The sequence below is a fragment of the Bombus terrestris genome, chromosome 11 (genome assembly GCF_910591885.1).
Source record: "Bombus terrestris chromosome 11, iyBomTerr1.2, whole genome shotgun sequence".
NCBI lineage: Eukaryota > Metazoa > Arthropoda > Insecta > Hymenoptera > Apidae > Bombus > Bombus terrestris.
Genome location: NC_063279.1, coordinates 14,680,564 through 14,704,959, shown reverse-complemented (window position 1 = coordinate 14,704,959; position 24,396 = coordinate 14,680,564). Strand labels below are relative to the sequence as shown.

The following is a 24,396-nucleotide window of genomic DNA, read 5'->3' as shown; positions in this document are numbered from 1 at the left end:
ACGTATAACGTTATGTAGTATACAGTTACAACGTATAACGTTATATAGTATTACGATATAATGTATAACGTTATATAGTATTACGACATAACGAATAACGCTATATTATTACGATATAACGTATACTGCTATATAGTATTACGATATAACGTATAACGCTGTATAGTATTACGACATAACGTATAACGTTATACAGTATTACGATATAACATATAACGTCATATAATATTACGATATAACGTATAACGTTATGTAGTATACAGTTACAACGTATAACGTTATATAGTATTACAATATAACGTATAACGTTATATCACATTACGATATAACGTATAACGTTATGTAGTATACAGTTACAATGTATAACGTTATGTAGTATTACAATATAACGTATAACGTTATATCACATTACGATATAACGTATAACGTTATGTAGTATACAGTTACAACGTATAACGTTACAAAGTATTACAATATAACGTATAACGTTATATAACATTACGATATTACGCATAACGTTATGTAGTATACAGTTACAACGTATAACGTTATATACTGTTACGATATAACGTTTAACGTTATATAGTATTACGATATAACGTATAACGCTATACTATTACGATATAACGTATACTGCTATATAGTATTACGATATAACGTATAACGTTGTATAGTATTACGACATAACGTATAACGTTACATAGTATTACGATATTACATATTACGTCATATAATATTACGATATAACGTAAAACGTTATGTAGTATACAGTTACAACGTATAACGTTATATAGTATTACAATATTACGTATAACGCTGTATAGCATTACGATATAACGTATAACGTTATATAATATTCCGATATAAAGTATAACGTTATGTAGTATACCGTTAGAACGTATCACATTACATACTATTACGATATATCATATTACGTTATGTAGTATTACGATATAACGTATATCGTTATATAGTATTACGATATAACGTTTAACGTTATATAGTATTACGATATAACGTTTAACGTTATATAGTATTACGATATAACGTATAACGCTGTATAGCATTACGATATAACATATAACGTCATATAATATTACGGTATAACGTATAACGTTATGTAGTATATAGTTACAACGTATAACGTTATATAGTATTACAATATTACGTATAACGCTGTATAGCATTACGATATAACGTATAACGATATATCACATTACGATATAACGTATAACGTTATATAACATTACGATATAATGTATAACGTTATGTAGTATGCAGTTACTACGTATAACGTTACATAGTATTACGATATAACGTATAACGTTGTATAGTATTTCGATATAACGTATAACGTTATATAGTATTACGATATAATGTATAACGTTATATAGTATTACGACATAAAGAATAACGCTATGTTATTACGATATAACGTATACTGCTATATAGTATTACGATATAACGTATAACGCTGTATAGTATTACGACATAACGTATAACGTTATATAGTATTACGATATAACATATAACGTCATATAATATTACGATATAACGTATAACGTTATGTAGTATACAGTTACAACGTATAACGTTACAAAGTATTGAAATATAACGTATAATGTTATATAACATTACGATATAACGCATAACGTTATGTAGTATACAGTTACAACGTATAACGTTATATACTGTTACGATATAACGTTTAACGTTATATAGTATTACGATATAACGTATAACGCTATACTATTACGATATAAAGTATACTGCTATATAGTATTACGATATAACATATAATGTCATATAATATTACGATATAACGTATAACGTTATGTAGTATTCCGTTACAACGTATAAAGTTATATAACATTACGATTAACGTGTAACGTTATGTAGTATACAGTTACAACGTATAACGTTACAAAGTATTACAATATAACGTATAATGTTATATAACATTACGATATAACGCATAACGTTATGTAGTATACAGTTACAACGTATAACGTTATATACTGTTACGATATAACGTATAACGCTATACTATTACGATATAAAGTATACTGCTATATAGTATTACGATATAACGTATAACGTTGTACAGTATTACGACATAACGTATAACGTTATATAGTATTACGATATAACACATTACGACATTACGATATAACGTCATATAATATTACGATATAACGTATAACGTTACATAGTATTACGATATAACGTATAACGTTGTATAGTATTTCGATATAACGTATAACGTTATATAGTATTACGATATAATGTATAACGTTATATAGTATTACAATATAAAGTATAACGTTATGTAGTATACCGTTAGAACGTATAACATTATATAGTATTACGATATATTGTATAACGCTGCATAGCATGACAATGTAACCAATAACATTATATAATATTACGATATAACGTATAACGTTATATACTGTTACGCATAACGACATAACGTATAACGGTATATAGTATTACGATATAACGTATAACGTTCTACAGTATTACGATATAACGTATAACTTTATATAGTATTACCACATAACGTATAACGCTATATAGTATTACGATATAACGTATAATGTTGTATAGTATTACGATATAAAGTATAACGTTATGTAGTATACCGTTACAACTTATAACATTACATACTATTACGATATATCATATAACGTTATGTAGTATTACGATATAACGTATAACGTTATATAGTATTACGATATAACGTTTAACGTTATATAGTATTACGATATAACGTATAACGTTATGTAGTATACAGTTACAACGTATAACGTTATATACTATTACAATATAACGTATAACGTTATATCACATTACGATATAACGTATAACGTTATGTAGTATACAGTTACAACGTATAACGTTACAAAGTATTACAATATAACGTATAACGTTATATAACATTACGATATAACGCATTACGTTATTTAGTATACAGTTACAACGTGTAACGTTATATAGTATTACAATATAACGTATAACGTTATATCACATTACGATATAACGTATAACGTTATATCACATTACGATATAACGTATAACGTTATGTAGTATACACTTACAACGTATAACGTTACATAGTATTACGATATAACGTATAACGTTATGTAACATTACGATACAACGTGTAACGTTATGTAGTATACCGTTACAACGTATAACGTTACATAGTATTACGATATAACGTATAACGTTGTATAGTATTTCGATATAACGTATAACGTTATATAGTATTACGATATAACGTATAACGTTAAATAATATTACGATATAACGTATAACGTTATGTAGTATACAGTTACAACGTATAACGTTACATAGTATTACGATATAACGTATAACGTTATATAACATTACGATATAACGTGTGACGTTTTGTAGTATGCAGTTACTACGTATAACGTTACATAGTATTACGATATAACGTATAACGTTGTATAGTATTTCGAAATAACGTATAACGTTATATAGTATTACGATATAATGTATAACGTTATATAGTATTACGACATAACGTATAACGCTATACTATTACGATATAACGTATAATGCTATATAGTATTACGATATAACGTATAACGTTGTATAGTATTACGACATAACGAATAAAGCTATATTATTACGATATAACGTATACTGCTATATAGTATTACGATATAATGTATAACGTTATATAGTATTACAATATAAAGTATAACGTTATGTAGTATACCGTTAGAACGTATAACATTATATAGTATTACGATATATTCTATAACGCTGCATAGCATGACAATATAACCAATAACATTATATAATATTACGATATAACGTATAACGATATATACGGTTACGTATAACGACATAACGTATAACGGTATATAGTATTACCACATAACGTATAACGCTATATAGTATTACGATATAACGTATAATGTTGTATAGTATTACGATATAACGTAAAACGCTGTATAGCATTGCGATATAACATATAACGTCATATAATATTACGATATAACGTATAACGTTATGTAGTATATAGTTACAACGTATAACGTTATATAGTATTACAATATTACGTATAACGCTGTATAGCATTACGATATAACGTATAACGATATATCACATTACGATATAACGTATAACGTTATATAACATTACGATATAATGTATAACGTTATGTAGTATGCAGTTACTACGTATAACGTTACATAGTATTACGATATAACGTATAACGTTGTATAGTATTTCGATATAACGTATAACGTTATATAGTATTACGATATAATGTATAACGTTATATAGTATTACGACATAACGAATAACGCTATATTATTACGATATAACGTATACTGCTATATAGTATTACGATATAACGTATAACGCTGTATAGTATTACGACATAACGTATAACGTTATATAGTATTACGATATAATGTATAACGCTATATAGCATTACGATATAACGAATAACGTTATATAATATTACGATATAACGTATAACGTTCTATAGTATTACGATGTAACGTATAACGTTACATATGATTACGATATATCGTATAACGTCATGTAGTATTACGATGTAACACATAACGTTATATAGCATTATCTTATAACGTATAACGTTATGTACTATACCGTTACCACGTATAACGTTACATAGTATTACAATATAACGTATAACGTTATATAACATTACGATATAACGCATTACGTTATGTAGTATACAGTTACAACGTGTAACGTTATATAGTATTACAATATAACGTATAACGTTATATCACATTACGATATAACGTATAACGTTATATCACATTACGATATAACGTATAACGTTATATCACATTACGATATAACGTATAACGTTATGTAGTATACAGTTACAACGTATAACGTTACATAGTATTACGATATAACGTATAACGTTATATAACATTACGATATAACGTATAACGTTATATAACATTACGATATAATGTATAACGTTATGTAGTATGCAGTTAATACGTATAACGTTACATAGTATTACGATATAACGTATAACGTGGTATAGTATTTCGATATAACGTATAACGTTATATAGTATTACGATATTACGTATAACGCTGTATAGCATTACGATATAACGTATAACGTTATATAATATTCCGATATAAAGTATAACGATATGTTGTATACCGTTACAACGTATAACGTTACATAGTATTACGATATAACGTATAACGTTATATAACATTACGATATAACGTATAACGTTATGTAGTATGCAGTTACTACGTATAACGTTACATAGTATTACGATATAACGTATAACGTTGAATAGTATTTCGATATAACGTATCACGTTATATAGTATTACGATATAATGTATAACGTTATATAGTATTACGACATAACGAATAATGCTATATTATTACGATATAACGTATACTGCTATATAGTATTACGATATAACGTATATCGTTGTATAGTATTACGACATAACGTATAACGTTATATAGTATTACGATATAACATATAGCGTCATATAATATTACGATATAACGTATAACGTTATGTAGTATACAGTTACAACGTATAACGTTATATAGTATTACAATATAACGTATAACGTTATATCACATTACGATACAACGTATAACGTTATGTAGTATACAGTTACAACGTATAACGTTACAAAGTATTACAATATAACGTATAACGTTATATAACATTACGATATTACGCATAACGTTATGTAGTATACAGTTACAACGTGTAACGTTATATAGTATTACAATATAACGTATAACGTTATATCACATTACGATATAACGTATAACGTTATGTAGTATACAGTTACAACGTATAACGTTATATACTGTTACGATATAACGTTTAACGTTATATAGTATTACGATATAACGTATAACGCTATACTATTACGATATAACGTATACTGCTATATAGTATTACGATATAACGTATAACGTTGTATAGTATTACGACATAACGTATAACGTTACATAGTATTACGATATTACATATTACGTCATATAATATTACGATATAACGTAAAACGTTATGTAGTATACAGTTACAACGTATAACGTTATATAGTATTACAATATTACGTATAACGCTGTATAACATTACGATATAACGTATAACGTTATATAATATTCCGATATAAAGTATAACGTTATGTAGTATACCGTTAGAACGTATCACATTACATACTATTACGATATATCATATAACGTTATGTAGTATTACGATATAACGTATAACGTTATATAGTATTACGATATAACGTTTAACGTTATATAGTATTACGATATAACGTATAACGCTGTATAGCATTACGATATAACATATAACGTCATATAATATTACGATATAATGTATAACGTTATGTAGTATGCAGTTACTACGTATAACGTTACATAGTATTACGATATAACGTATAACGTTGTATAGTATTTCGATATAACGTATAACGTTATATAGTATTACGATATAACGTATAACGTTAAATAATATTACGATATAACGTATAACGTTATGTAGTATACAGTTACAACGTATAACGTTATATAGTATTACAATATAACGTATAACGTTATATCACATTACGATATAACGTATAACGTTACGTAGTATACGGTTACAACGTATAACGTTATATAGTATTACGATATAATGTATAACGCTATATAGCATTACGATATAACGAATAACGTTATATAATATTACGAAATAACGTATAAAGTTCATATTACGATGTAACGTATAACGTTACATATGATTACGATATATCGTATAACGTCATGTAGTATTACGATGTAACACATAACGTTATATAGCATTATCTTATAACGTATAACGTTATGTAGTATACCGTTACAACGTATAACGTTACATAGTATTACGATATAACGTATAACGTTATATAACATTACGATATAACGTGTGACGTTTTGTAGTATGCAGTTACTACGTATAACGTTACATAGTATTACGATATAACGTATAACGTTGTATAGTATTTCGAAATAACGTATAACGTTATATAGTATTACGATATAATGTATAACGTTATATAGTATTACGACATAACGTATAACGCTATACTATTACGATATAACGTATAATGCTATATAGTATTACGATATAACGTATAACGTTGTATAGTATTTCGATATAACGTATAACGTTATATAGTATTACGATATAATGTATAACGTTATATAGTATTACGACATAACGAATAACGCTATATTATTACGATATAACGTATACTGCTATATAGTATTACGATATAACGTATAACGTTGTATAGTATTTCGATATAACGTATAACGTTATATGGTATTACGCTATAATGTATAACGTTATATAGTATTACGACATAACGTATAACGCTATATTATTACGATATAACGTATAATGCTATATAGTATTACGATATAACGTATAACGTTGTATAGTATTACGATATAACGTATAACGTTAAAAAATATTGCGATATAACGTATAATGTTATGTAGTATACAGTTACAACGTATAACGTTATATAGTATTACAATATAACGTATAACGTTATATCACATTACGATATAACGTATAACGTTATGTAGTATACAGTTACAACGTATAACGTTACATAGTATTACGATATAACGTATAACGTTGTATAGTATTTCGATATAACTTAGAACGTTATATATCATTGCGATATAACGTATAACGTTATATACCATTACAATATAACGTATAACCTTATGTAGTATACCGTTACAACGTATAACGTTATATAGTATTACGACATAACGTATAACGCTATACTATTGCGATATAACGTATAATGCTATATAGTATTACGATATAACGTATAACGTTATGTAGTATTCCGTTACAACGTATAACGTTACAAAGTATTACAATATAACGTATAACGTTATATCACATTACGATATAACGTATAACGTTATGTAGTATACAGTTACAACGTATAACGTTATATACTGTTACGATATAACGTTTAACGTTATATAGTATTACGATATAACGTATAACGCTATACTATTACGATATAAAGTATACTGCTATATAGTATTACGATATAACGTATAACGTTGTATAGTATTACGATATAACGTTTAACGTTATATAGTATTACGATATAACGTATAACGCTATACTATTACGATATAACGTATACTGCTATATAGTATTACGATATAACGTATAACGTTGTATAGTATTACGACATAACGTATAACGTTATATAGTATTACGATATAACACATTACGACATTACGATATAACGTCATATAATATTACGATATAACGTATAACGTTATGTAGTATGCAGTTACTACGTATAACGTTACATAGTATTACGATATAACGTATAACGTTGTATAGTATTTCGATATAACGTATAACGTTATATAACATTACGATATAACGTATAACGTTATGTAGTATGCAGTTACTACGTATAACGTTACATAGTATTACGATATAACGTATAACGTTGAATAGTATTTCGATATAACGTATAACGTTATATAGTATTACGATATTACGTATAACGCTGTATAGCATTACGATATAACGTATAACGTTATGTAGTATGCAGTTACTACGTATAACGTTACATAGTATTACGATATAACGTATAACGTTGTATAGTATTTCGATATAACGTATAACGTTATATAGTATTACGATATAACGTATAACGTTAAATAATATTACGATATAACGTATAACGTTATGTAGTATACAGTTACAACGTATAACGTTATATAGTATTACAATATAACGTATAACGTTATATCACATTACGATATAACGTATAACGTTACGTAGTATACGGTTACAACGTATAACGTTATATAGTATTACGACATAACGTATAACGTGATATAGTATTACGATATAATGTATAACGCTATATAGCATTACGATATAACGAATAACGTTATATAATATTACGATATAACGTATAACGTTCTATAGTATTACGATGTAACGTATAACGTTACATATGATTACGATATATCGTATAACGTCATGTAGTATTACGATGTAACACATAACGTTATATAGCATTATCTTATAACGTATAACGTTATGTAGTATACCGTTACAACGTATAACGTTACATAGTATTACGATATAACGTATAACGTTATATAACATTACGATATAACGTATAACGTTATGTAGTATGCAGTTACTACGTATAACGTTACATAGTATTACGATATAACGTATAACGTTGAATAGTATTTCGATATAACGTATAACGTTATATAGTATTACGATATTACGTATAACGCTGTATAGCATTACGATATAACGTATAACGTTATATAATATTCCGATATAAAGTATAACGTTATGTTGTATACCGTTACAACGTATAACGTTACATAGTATTACGATATAACGTATAACGTTGAATAGTATTTCGATATAACGTATAACGTTATATAGTATTACGATATAATGTATAACGTTATATAGTATTACGACATAACGAATAATGCTATATTATTACGATATAACGTATACTGCTATATAGTATTACGATATAACGTATATCGTTGTATAGTATTACGACATAACGTATAACGTTATATAGTATTACGATATAACATATAACGTCATATAATATTACGATATAACGTATAACGTTATGTAGTATACAGTTACAACGTATAACGTTATATAGTATTACAATATAACGTATAACGTTATATCACATTACGATATAACGTATAACGTTATGTAGTATACAGTTACAACGTATAACGTTACAAAGTATTACAATATAACGTATAACGTTATATAACATTACGATATAACGCATAACGTTATGTAGTATACAGTTACAACGTATAACGTTATATACTGTTACGATATAACGTTTAACGTTATATAGTATTACGATATAACGTATAACGCTATACTATTACGATATAACGTATACTGCTATATAGTATTACGATATAACGTATAACGTTGTATAGTATTACGACATAACGTATAACGTTACATAGTATTACGATATTACATATTACGTCATATAATATTACGATATAACGTAAAACGTTATGTAGTATACAGTTACAACGTATAACGTTATATAGTATTACAATATTACGTATAACGCTGTATAGCATTACGATATAACGTATAACGTTATATAATATTCCGATATAAAGTATAACGTTATGTAGTATACCGTTAGAACGTATCACATTACATACTATTACGATATATCATATTACGTTATGTAGTATTACGATATAACGTATAACGTTGTATAGTATTACGACATAACGTATAACGTTACATAGTATTACAATATAACGTATAACGTTATATAACATTACGATATAACGCATTACGTTATGTAGTATACAGTTACAACGTGTAACGTTATATAGTATTACAATATAACGTATAACGTTATATCACATTACGATATAACGTATAACGTTATATCACATTACGATATAACGTATAACGTTATATCACATTACGATATAACGTATAACGTTATGTAGTATACAGTTACAACGTATAACGTTACATAGTATTACGATATAACGTATAACGTTATGTAACATTACGATATAACGTATAACGTTATATAACATTACGATATAATGTATAACGTTATGTAGTATGCAGTTAATACGTCTAACGTTACATAGTATTACGATATAACGTATAACGTGGTATAGTATTTCGATATAACGTATAACGTTATATAGTATTACGATATTACGTATAACGCTGTATAGCATTACGATATAACGTATAACGTTATATAATATTCCGATATAAAGTATAACGATATGTTGTATACCGTTACAACGTATAACGTTACATAGTATTACGATATAACGTATAACTTTATGTAGTATGCAGTTACTACGTATAACGTTACATAGTATTACGATATAACGTATAACGTTGAATAGTATTTCGATATAACGTATCACGTTATATAGTATTACGATATAATGTATAACGTTATATAGTATTACGACATAACGAATAATGCTATATTATTACGATATAACGTATACTGCTATATAGTATTACGATATAACGTATATCGTTGTATAGTATTACGACATAACGAATAACGTTATATAGTATTACGATATAACATATAGCGTCATATAATATTACGATATAACGTATAACGTTATGTAGTATACAGTTACAACGTATAACGTTATATAGTATTACAATATAACGTATAACGTTATATCACATTACGATACAACGTATAACGTTATGTAGTATACAGTTACAACGTATAACGTTACAAAGTATTACAATATAACGTATAACGTTATATAACATTACGATATTACGCATAACGTTATGTAGTATACAGTTACAACGCGTAACGTTATATAGTATTACAATATAACGTATAACGTTATATCACATTACGGTATAACGTATAACGTTATGTAGTATACAGTTACAACGTATAACGTTATATACTGTTACGATATAACGTTTAACGTTATATAGTATTACGATATAACGTATAACGCTATACTATTACGATATAACGTATACTGCTATATAGTATTACGATATAACGTATAACGTTGTATAGTATTACGACATAACGTATAACGTTACATAGTATTACGATATTACATATTACGTCATATAATATTACGATATAACGTAAAACGTTATGTAGTATACAGTTACAACGTATAACGTTATATAGTATTACAATATTACGTATAACGCTGTATAACATTACGATATAACGTATAACGTTATATAATATTCCGATATAAAGTATAACGTTATGTAGTATACCGTTAGAACGTATCACATTACATACTATTACGATATATCATATAACGTTATGTAGTATTACGATATAACGTATAACGTTATATAGTATTACGATATAACGTTTAACGTTATATAGTATTACGATATAACGTATAACGCTGTATAGCATTACGATATAACGTACAACGTTATATAACATTACGATACAATGTATAACGTTATGTAGTATGCAGTTACTACGTATAACGTTACATAGTATTACGATATAACGTATAACGTTGTATAGTATTTCGATATAACGTATAACGTTATATAGTATTACGATATAACGTATAACGTTAAATAATATTACGATATAACGTATAACGTTATGTAGTATACAGTTACAACGTATAACGTTATATAGTATTACAATATAACGTATAACGTTATATCACATTACGATATAACGTATAACGTTACGTAGTATACGGTTACAACGTATAACGTTATATAGTATTACGATATAATGTATAACGCTATATAGCATTACGATATAACGAATAACGTTATATAATATTACGAAATAACGTATAAAGTTCATATTACGATGTAACGTATAACGTTACATATGATTACGATATATCGTATAACGTCATGTAGTATTACGATGTAACACATAACGTTATATAGCATTATCTTATAACGTATAACGTTATGTAGTATACCGTTACAACGTATAACGTTACATAGTATTACGATATAACGTATAACGTTATATAACATTACGATATAACGTGTGACGTTTTGTAGTATGCAGTTACTACGTATAACGTTACATAGTATTACGATATAACGTATAACGTTGTATAGTATTTCGAAATAACGTATAACGTTATATAGTATTACGATATAATGTATAACGTTATATAGTATTACGACATAACGTATAACGCTATACTATTACGATATAACGTATAATGCTATATAGTATTACGATATAACGTATAACGTTGTATAGTATTTCGATATAACGTATAACGTTATATAGTATTACGATATAATGTATAACGTTATATAGTATTACGACATAACGAATAACGCTATATTATTACGATATAACGTATACTGCTATATAGTATTACGATATAACGTATAACGTTGTATAGTATTTCGATATAACGTATAACGTTATATAGTATTACAATATAACGTATAACGTTATATCACATTACGATATAACGTATAACGTTATGTAGTATACAGTTACAACGTATAACGTTACATAGTATTACGATATAACGTATAACGTTGTATAGTATTTCGATATAACTTAGAACGTTATATATCATTGCGATATAACGTATAACGTTATATACCATTACAATATAACGTATAACCTTATGTAGTATACCGTTACAACGTATAAAGTTATATAGTATTACGACATAACGTATAACGCTATACTATTGCGATATAACGTATAATGCTATATAGTATTACGATATAACGTATAACGTTATGTAGTATTCCGTTACAACGTATAACGTTACAAAGTATTACAATATAACGTATAACGTTATATCACATTACGATATAACGTATAACGTTATGTAGTATACAGTTACAACGTATAACGTTATATACTGTTACGATATAACGTTTAACGTTATATAGTATTACGATATAACGTATAACGCTATACTATTACGATATAACGTATACTGCTATATAGTATTACGATATAACGTATAACGTTGTATAGTATTACGATATAACGTTTAACGTTATATAGTATTACGATATAACGTATAACGCTATACTATTACGATATAACGTATACTGCTATATAGTATTACGATATAACGTATAACGTTGTATAGTATTACGACATAACGTATAACGTTATATAGTATTACGATATAACACATTACGACATTACGATATAACGTCATATAATATTACGATATAACGTATAACGTTATGTAGTATGCAGTTACTACGTATAACGTTACATAGTATTACGATATAACGTATAACGTTGTATAGTATTTCGATATAACGTATAACGTTATATAACATTACGATATAACGTATAACGTTATGTAGTATGCAGTTACTACGTATAACGTTACATAGTATTACGATATAACGTATAACGTTGAATAGTATTTCGATATAACGTATAACGTTATATAGTATTACGATATAATGTATAACGTTATATAGTATTACGATATAACGTATAACGTTATGTAACATTACGATACAACGTGTAACGTTATGTAGTATACCGTTACAACGTATAACGTTACATAGTATTACGATATAACGTATAACGTTGTATAGTATTTCGATATAACGTATAACGTTATATAGTATTACGATATAACGTATAACGTTAAATAATATTACGATATAACGTATAACGTTATGTAGTATACAGTTACAACGTATAACGTTATATAGTATTACAATATAACGTATAACGTTATATCACATTACGATATAACGTATAACGTTACGTAGTATACGGTTACAACGTATAACGTTATATAGTATTACGACATAACGTATAACGTGATATAGTATTACGATATAATGTATAACGCTATATAGCATTACGATATAACGAATAACGTTATATAATATTACGATATAACGTATAACGTTCTATAGTATTACGATGTAACGTATAACGTTACATATGATTACGATATATCGTATAACGTCATGTAGTATTACGATGTAACACATAACGTTATATAGCATTATCTTATAACGTATAACGTTATGTAGTATACCGTTACAACGTATAACGTTACATAGTATTACGATATAACGTATAACGTTATATAACATTACGATATAACGTATAACGTTATGTAGTATGCAGTTACTACGTATAACGTTACATAGTATTACGATATAACGTATAACGTTGAATAGTATTTCGATATAACGTATAACGTTATATAGTATTACGATATTACGTATAACGCTGTATAGCATTACGATATAACGTATAACGTTATATAATATTCCGATATAAAGTATAACGTTATGTTGTATACCGTTACAACGTATAACGTTACATAGTATTACGATATAACGTATAACGTTGAATAGTATTTCGATATAACGTATAACGTTATATAGTATTACGATATAATGTATAACGTTATATAGTATTACGACATAACGAATAATGCTATATTATTACGATATAACGTATACTGCTATATAGTATTACGATATAACGTATATCGTTGTATAGTATTACGACATAACGTATAACGTTATATAGTATTACGATATAACATATAACGTCATATAATATTACGATATAACGTATAACGTTATGTAGTATACAGTTACAACGTATAACGTTATATAGTATTACAATATAACGTATAACGTTATATCACATTACGATATAACGTATAACGTTATGTAGTATACAGTTACAACGTATAACGTTACAAAGTATTACAATATAACGTATAACGTTATATAACATTACGATATTACGCATAACGTTATGTAGTATACAGTTACAACGTATAACGTTATATACTGTTACGATATAACGTTTAACGTTATATAGTATTACGATATAACGTATAACGCTATACTATTACGATATAACGTATACTGCTATATAGTATTACGATATAACGTATAACGTTGTATAGTATTACGACATAACGTATAACGTTACATAGTATTACGATATTACATATTACGTCATATAATATTACGATATAACGTAAAACGTTATGTAGTATACAGTTACAACGTATAACGTTATATAGTATTACAATATTACGTATAACGCTGTATAGCATTACGATATAACGTATAACGTTATATAATATTCCGATATAAAGTATAACGTTATGTAGTATACCGTTAGAACGTATCACATTACATACTATTACGATATATCATATTACGTTATGTAGTATTACGATATAACGTATAACGTTATATAGTATTACGATATAACGTTTAACGTTATATAGTATTACGATATATCGTATAACGCTGTATAGCATTACGATATAACATATAACGTCATATAATATTACGGTATAACGTATAACGTTATGTAGTATATAGTTACAACGTATAACGTTATATAGTATTACGATATTACGTATAACGCTGTATAGCATTACGATATAACGTATAACGATATATCACATTACGATATAACGTATAACGTTATATAACATTACGATATAATGTATAACGTTATGTAGTATGCAGTTACTACGTATAACGTTACATAGTATTACGATATAACGTATAACGTTGTATAGTATTTCGATATAACGTATAACGTTATATAGTATTACGAGATAATGTATAACGTTATATAGTATTACGACATAACGAATAACGCTATATTATTACGATATAACGTATACTGCTATATAGTATTACGATATAACGTATAACGCTGTATAGTATTACGACATAACGTATAACGTTATATAGTATTACGATATAACGTATAACGTTATGTAACATTACGATACAACGTGTAACGTTATGTAGTATTCCGTTACAACGTATAACGTTATATACTATTACAATATAACGTATAACGTTATATCACATTACGATATAACGTATAACGTTATGTAGTATACAGTTACAACGTATATCGTTACATAGTATTACGATATAACGTATAACGTTATGTAACATTACGATACAACGTGTAACGTTATGTAGTATACCGTTACAACGTATAACGTTACATAGTATTACGATATAACGTATAACGTTGTATAGTATTTCGATATAACGTATAACGTTATATAGTATTACGATATAACGTATAACGTTAAATAATATTACGATATAACGTATAACGTTATGTAGTATACAGTTACAACGTATAACGTTATATAGTATTACAATATAACGTATAACGTTATATCACATTACGATATAACGTATAACGTTACGTAGTATACGGTTACAACGTATAACGTTATATAGTATTACAATATAACGTATAACGTTATATCACATTACGATATAACGTATAACGTTATGTAGTATACAGTTACAACGTATAACGTTATATACTGTTACGATATAACGTTTAACGTTATATAGTATTACGATATAACGTATAACGTTATGTAGTATACAGTTACAACGTATAACGTTATATACTGTTACGATATAACGTTTAACGTTATATAGTATTACGATATAACGTATAACGCTATACTATTACGATATAACGTATACTGCTATATAGTATTACGATATAACGTATAACGTTGTATAGTATTACGACATAACGTATAACGTTACATAGTATTACGATATTACATATTACGTCATATAATATTACGATATAACGTAAAACGTTATGTAGTATACAGTTACAACGTATAACGTTATATAGTATTACAATATTACGTATAACGCTGTATAGCATTACGATATAACGTATAACGTTATATAATATTCCGATATAAAGTATAACGTTATGTAGTATACCGTTAGAACGTATCACATTACATACTATTACGATATATCATATAACGTTATGTAGTATTACGATATAACGTATAACGTTATATAGTATTACAATATTACGTATAACGCTGTATAGCATTACGATATAACGTATAACGATATATCACATTACGATATAACGTATAACGTTATATAACATTACGATATAATGTATAACGTTATGTAGTATGCAGTTACTACGTATAACGTTACATAGTATTACGATATAACGTATAACGTTGTATAGTATTTCGATATAACGTATAACGTTATATAGTATTACGATATAATGTATAACGTTATATAGTATTACGACATAACGAATAACGCTATGTTATTACGATATAACGTATACTGCTATATAGTATTACGATATAACGTATAACGCTGTATAGTATTACGACATAACGTATAACGTTATATAGTATTACGATATAACATATAACGTCATAAAATATTACGATATAACGTATAACGTTATGTAGTATACAGTTACAACGTATAACGTTATATACTATTACAATATAACGTATAACGTTATATCACATTACGATATAACGTATAACGTTATGTAGTATACAGTTACAACGTATAACGTTACAAAGTATTACAATATAACGTATAACGTTATATAACATTACGATATAACGCATTACGTTATTTAGTATACAGTTACAACGTGTAACGTTATATAGTATTACAATATAACGTATAACGTTATATCACATTACGATATAACGTATAACGTTATATCACATTACGATATAACGTATAACGTTATGTAGTATACAGTTACAACGTATAACGTTACATAGTATTACGATATAACGTATAACGTTATGTAACATTACGATACAACGTGTAACGTTATGTAGTATACCGTTACAACGTATAACGTTACATAGTATTACGATATAACGTATAACGTTGTATAGTATTTCGATATAACGTATAACGTTATATAGTATTACGATATAACGTATAACGTTAAATAATATTACGATATAACGTATAACGTTATGTAGTATACAGTTACAACGTATAACGTTATATAGTATTACAATATAACGTATAACGTTATATCACATTACGATATAACGTATAACGTTACGAAGTATACGGTTACAACGTATAACGTTATATAGTATTACGATTTAACGTATAACGTTGTATAGTATTTCGATATAACGTATAACGTTATATAGTATTACGATATAATGTATAACGTTATAAAGTATTACAATATAAAGTATAATGTTATGTAGTATACCGTTAGAACGTATAACATTATATAGTATTACGATATATTGTATAACGCTGCATAGCATGACAATATAACCAATAACATTATATAATATTACGATATAACGTATAACGTTATATACTGTTACGTATAACGACATAACGTATAACGCTATATAGTATTACGATATAACGTATAATGTTGTATAGTATTACGATATAAAGTATAACGTTATGTAGTATACCGTTACAACTTATAACATTACATACTATTACGATATATCATATAACGTTATGTAGTATTACGAAATAACGTATAACGTTATATAGTATTACAATATGACGTATATCGCTGTATAGCATTACGATATAACGTATAACGATATATCACATTACGATATAACGTATAACGTTATATAACATTACGATATAATGTATAACGTTATGTAGTATGCAGTTACTACGTATAACGTTACATAGTATTACGATATAACGTATAACGTTGTATAGTATTTCGATATAACGTATAACGTTATATAGTATTACGATATAATGTATAACGTTATATAGTATTACGACATAACGAATAACGCTATGTTATTACAATATAACGTATACTGCTATATAGTATTACGATATAACGTATAACGCTGTATAGTATTACGACATAACGTATAACGTTATATAGTATTACGATATAACATATAACGTCATATAATATTACGATGTAACGTATAACGTTATGTAGTATACAGTTACAACGTATAACGTTATATAGTATTACAATATAACGTATAACGTTATATCACATTACGATATAACGTATAACGTTATGTAGTATTCCGTAACAACGTATAAAGTTATATAACATTACGATTAACGTGTAACGTTATGTAGTATACAGTTACAACGTATAACGTTACAAAGTATTGAAATATAACGTATAATGTTATATAACATTACGATATAACGCATAACGTTATGTAGTATACAGTTACAACGTATAACGTTATATACTGTTACGATATAACGTTTAACGTTATATAGTATTACGATATAACGTATAACGCTATACTATTACGATATAAAGTATACTGCTATATAGTATTACGATATAACATATAATGTCATATAATATTACGATATAACGTATAACGTTATGTAGTATTCCGTTACAACGTATAAAGTTATATAACATTACGATTAACGTGTAACGTTATGTAGTATACAGTTACAACGTATAACGTTATATACTGTTACGATATAACGTATAACGCTATACTATTACGATATAAAGTATACTGCTATATAGTATTACGATATAACGTATAACGTTGTACAGTATTACGACATAACGTATAACGTTATATAGTATTACGATATAATGTATAACGTTATATAGTATTACAATATAAAGTATAACGTTATGTAGTATACCGTTAGAACGTATAACATTATATAGTATTACGATATATTGTATAACGCTGCATAGCATGACAATGTAACCAATAACATTATATAATATTACGATATAACGTATAACGTTATATACTGTTACGCATAACGACATAACGTATAACGGTATATAGTATTACGATATAACGTATAACGTTCTACAGTATTACGATATAACGTATAACTTTATATAGTATTACCACATAACGTATAACGCTATATAGTATTACGATATAACGTATAACGCTGTATAGCATTACGATATAACATATAACGTCATATAATATTACGATATAACGTATAACGTTATGTAGTATATAGTTACAAAGTATAACGTTATATAGTATTACGATATTACGTATAACGCTGCATAACATTACGATATAACGTATAACGATATATCACATTACGATATAACGTATAACGTTATATAACATTACGATATAATGTATAACGTTATGTAGTATGCAGTTACTACGTATAACGTTACATAGTATTACGATATAACGTATAACGTTGTATAGTATTTCGATATAACGTATAACGTTATATAGTATTACGATATAATGTATAACGTTATATAGTATTACGACATAACGAATAACGCTATATTATTACGATATAACGTATACTGCTATATAGTATTACGATATAACGTATAACGCTGTATAGTATTACGACATAACGTATAACGTTATATAGTATTACGATATAACATATAACGTCATATAATATTACGATATAACGTATAACGTTATGTAGTATACAGTTACAACGTATAACGTTATATAGTATTACAATATAACGTATAACGTTATATCACATTACGATATAACGTATAACGTTATGTAGTATACAGTTACAACGTATAACGTTACAAAGTATTACAATATAACGTATAACGTTATATAACATTACGATATAACGCATTACGTTATGTAGTATACAGTTACAACGTGTAACGTTATATAGTATTACAATATAACGTATAACGTTATATCACATTACGATATAACGTATAACGTTATGTCACATTACGATATAACGTATAACGTTATGTAGTATACAGTTACAACGTATAACGTTACATAGTATTACGATATAACGTATAACGTTATGTAACATTACGATACAACGTGTAACGTTATGTAGTATACCGTTACAACGTATAACGTTACATAGTATTACGATATAACGTATAACGTTGTATAGTATTTCGATATAACGTATAACGTTATATAGTATTACGATATAACGTATAACGTTAAATAATATTACGATATAACGTATAACGTTCTATAGTATTACGATGTAACGTATAACGTTACATATGATTACGATATATCGTATAACGTCATGTAGTATTACGATGTAACACATAACGTTATATAGCATTATCTTATAACGTATAACGTTATGTAGAATACCGTTACAACGTATAACGTTACATAGTATTACGATATAACGTATAACGTTATATAACATTACGATATAACGTGTGACGTTTTGTAGTATGCAGTTACTACGTATAACGTTACATAGTATTACGATATAACGTATAACGTTGTATAGTATTTCGATATAACGTATAACGTTATATAGTATTACGATATAATGTATAACGTTATATAGTATTACGACATAACGTATAACGCTATACTATTACGATATAACGTATAATGCTATATAGTATTGCGATATAACGTATAACGTTATGTAGTATACAGTTACAACGTATAACGTTACATGGTATTACGATATAACGTATAACGTTGTATAGTATTTCGATATAACGTATAACGTTATGTAGTCTACAGTTACAACGTATAACGTTATATAGCATTACAATATAATGTATAACGTTATATAGTATTACGATATAACGTTTAACGCTATACTATTACGATATAACGTATACTGCTATATAGTATTACGATATAACGTATAACGTTGTATAGTATTACGACATAACGTATAACGTTATATAGTATTACGATATTACATATTACGTCATATAATATTACGATATAACGTATAACGTTATGTAGTATACAGTTACAACGTATAACGTTATATAGTATTACAATATTACGTATAACGCTGTATAGCATTACGATATAACGTATAACGTTATATAATATTCCGATATAAAGTATAACGTTATGTTGTATACCGTTACAACGTATAACGTTACATAGTATTACGATATAACGTATAACGTTATATAACATTACGATATAACGTATAACGTTATATAACATTACGATATAATGTATAACGTTATGTAGTATGCAGTTACTACGTATAACGTTACATAGTATTACGATATAACGTATAACGTGGTATAGTATTTCGATATAACGTATAACGTTATATAGTATTACGATATAATGTATAACGTTATATAGTATTACGACATAACGAATAACGCTATATTATTACGATATAACGTATATTGCTATATAGTATTACGATATAACATATAACGTCATATAATATTACGATATAACGTATAACGTTATGTAGTATTCCGTTAGAACGTATAAAGTTATATAACATTACGATATAACGTGTAATGTTATGTAGTATACAGTTACAACGTATAACGTTACAAAGTATTACAATATAACGTATAACGTTATATAACATTACGATATAACGCATAACGTTATGTAGTATACAGTTACAACGTATAACGTTATATACTGTTACGATATAACGTATAACGTCATATAATATAACGATATAACGTATAACGTTATGTAGTATACAGTTACAACGTATAACGTTATAAAGTATTACGATATAACGTATAACGTTATAAAGTATTACGATATAACGTATAACGTTATATAACATTACGATATAACGTATAACGTTATGTAGTATACAGTTACAACGTATAACGTTCTATAGTATTACAATATAACGTATAACGTTATATCACATTACGATATAACGTATAACGTTATGTAGTATACAGTTACAACGTATAACGTTACAAAGTATTACAATATAACGTATAACGTTATATAACATTACGATATAACGCATAACGTTATGTAGTATACAGTTACAACGTGTAACGTTATATAGTATTACAATATAACGTATAACGTTATATCACATTACGATATAACGTATAACGTTATATCACATTACGATATAACGTATAACGTTATGTAGTATACAGTTACAACGTATAACGTTACATAGTATTACGATATAACGTATAACGTTGTATAGTATTTCGATATAACGTATAACGTTATGTAGTCTACAGTTACAACGTATAACGTTATATAGCATTACAATATAATGTATAACGTTATATAGTATTACGATATAACGTATAACGCTATACTATTACGATATAACGTATACTGCTATATAGTATTACGATATAACGTATAACGTTGTATAGTATTACGACATAACGTATAACGTTATATAGTATTACGATATTACATATTACGTCATATAATATTACGATATAACGTATAACGTTATGTAGTATACAGTTACAACGTATAACGTTATATAGTATTACAATATTACGTATAACGCTGTATAGCATTACGATATAACGTATAACGTTATATAATATTCCGATATAAAGTATAACGTTATGTTGTATACCGTTACAACGTATAACGTTACATAGTATTACGATATAACGTATAATAACATTATACGATATATATAATATATAACATTATATATAACATTACGATATAACGTATAACGTTATATAACATTACGATATAATGTATAACGTTATGTAGTATGCAGTTACTACGTATAACGTTACATAGTATTACGATATAACGTATAACGTGGTATAGTATTTCGATATAACGTATAGCGTTATATAGTATTACGATATAATGTATAACGTTATATAGTATTACGACATAACGAATAACGCTATATTATTACGATATAACGTATACTGCTATATAGTATTACGATATAACGTATAACGCTGTATAGTATTACGACATAACGTATAACGTTATATAGTATTACGATATTACATATTACGTCATATAATATTACGATATAACGTAAAACGTTATGTAGTATACAGTTACAACGTATAACGTTATATAGTATTACAATATTACGTATAACGCTGTATAGCATTACGATATAACGTATAACGTTATATAATATTCCGATATAAAGTATAACGTTATGTAGTATACCGTTAGAACGTATCACATTACATACTATTACGATATATCATATAACGTTATGTAGTATTACGATATAACGTATAACGTTATATAGTATTACGATATTACGTATAACGCTGTATAG

The 24,396-nt window shown here is 26.5% G+C and overlaps 1 protein-coding gene across 1 annotated transcript in view; it reads right to left on the bottom strand.

Moving 5' to 3' along the window:
- Positions 1-1,386: 1,386 nt before the first annotated feature.
- LOC125385926 (importin-11-like) overlaps positions 1,387-24,396 on the bottom strand; it is a 104,048-nt gene continuing 81,038 nt past the window's right edge. The window contains exon 16 of the mRNA XM_048409956.1: positions 1,387-1,416. Coding sequence (XP_048265913.1) covers positions 1,387-1,416 — 30 coding nt within the window. The remainder of the gene's footprint in view (positions 1,417-24,396) is intronic.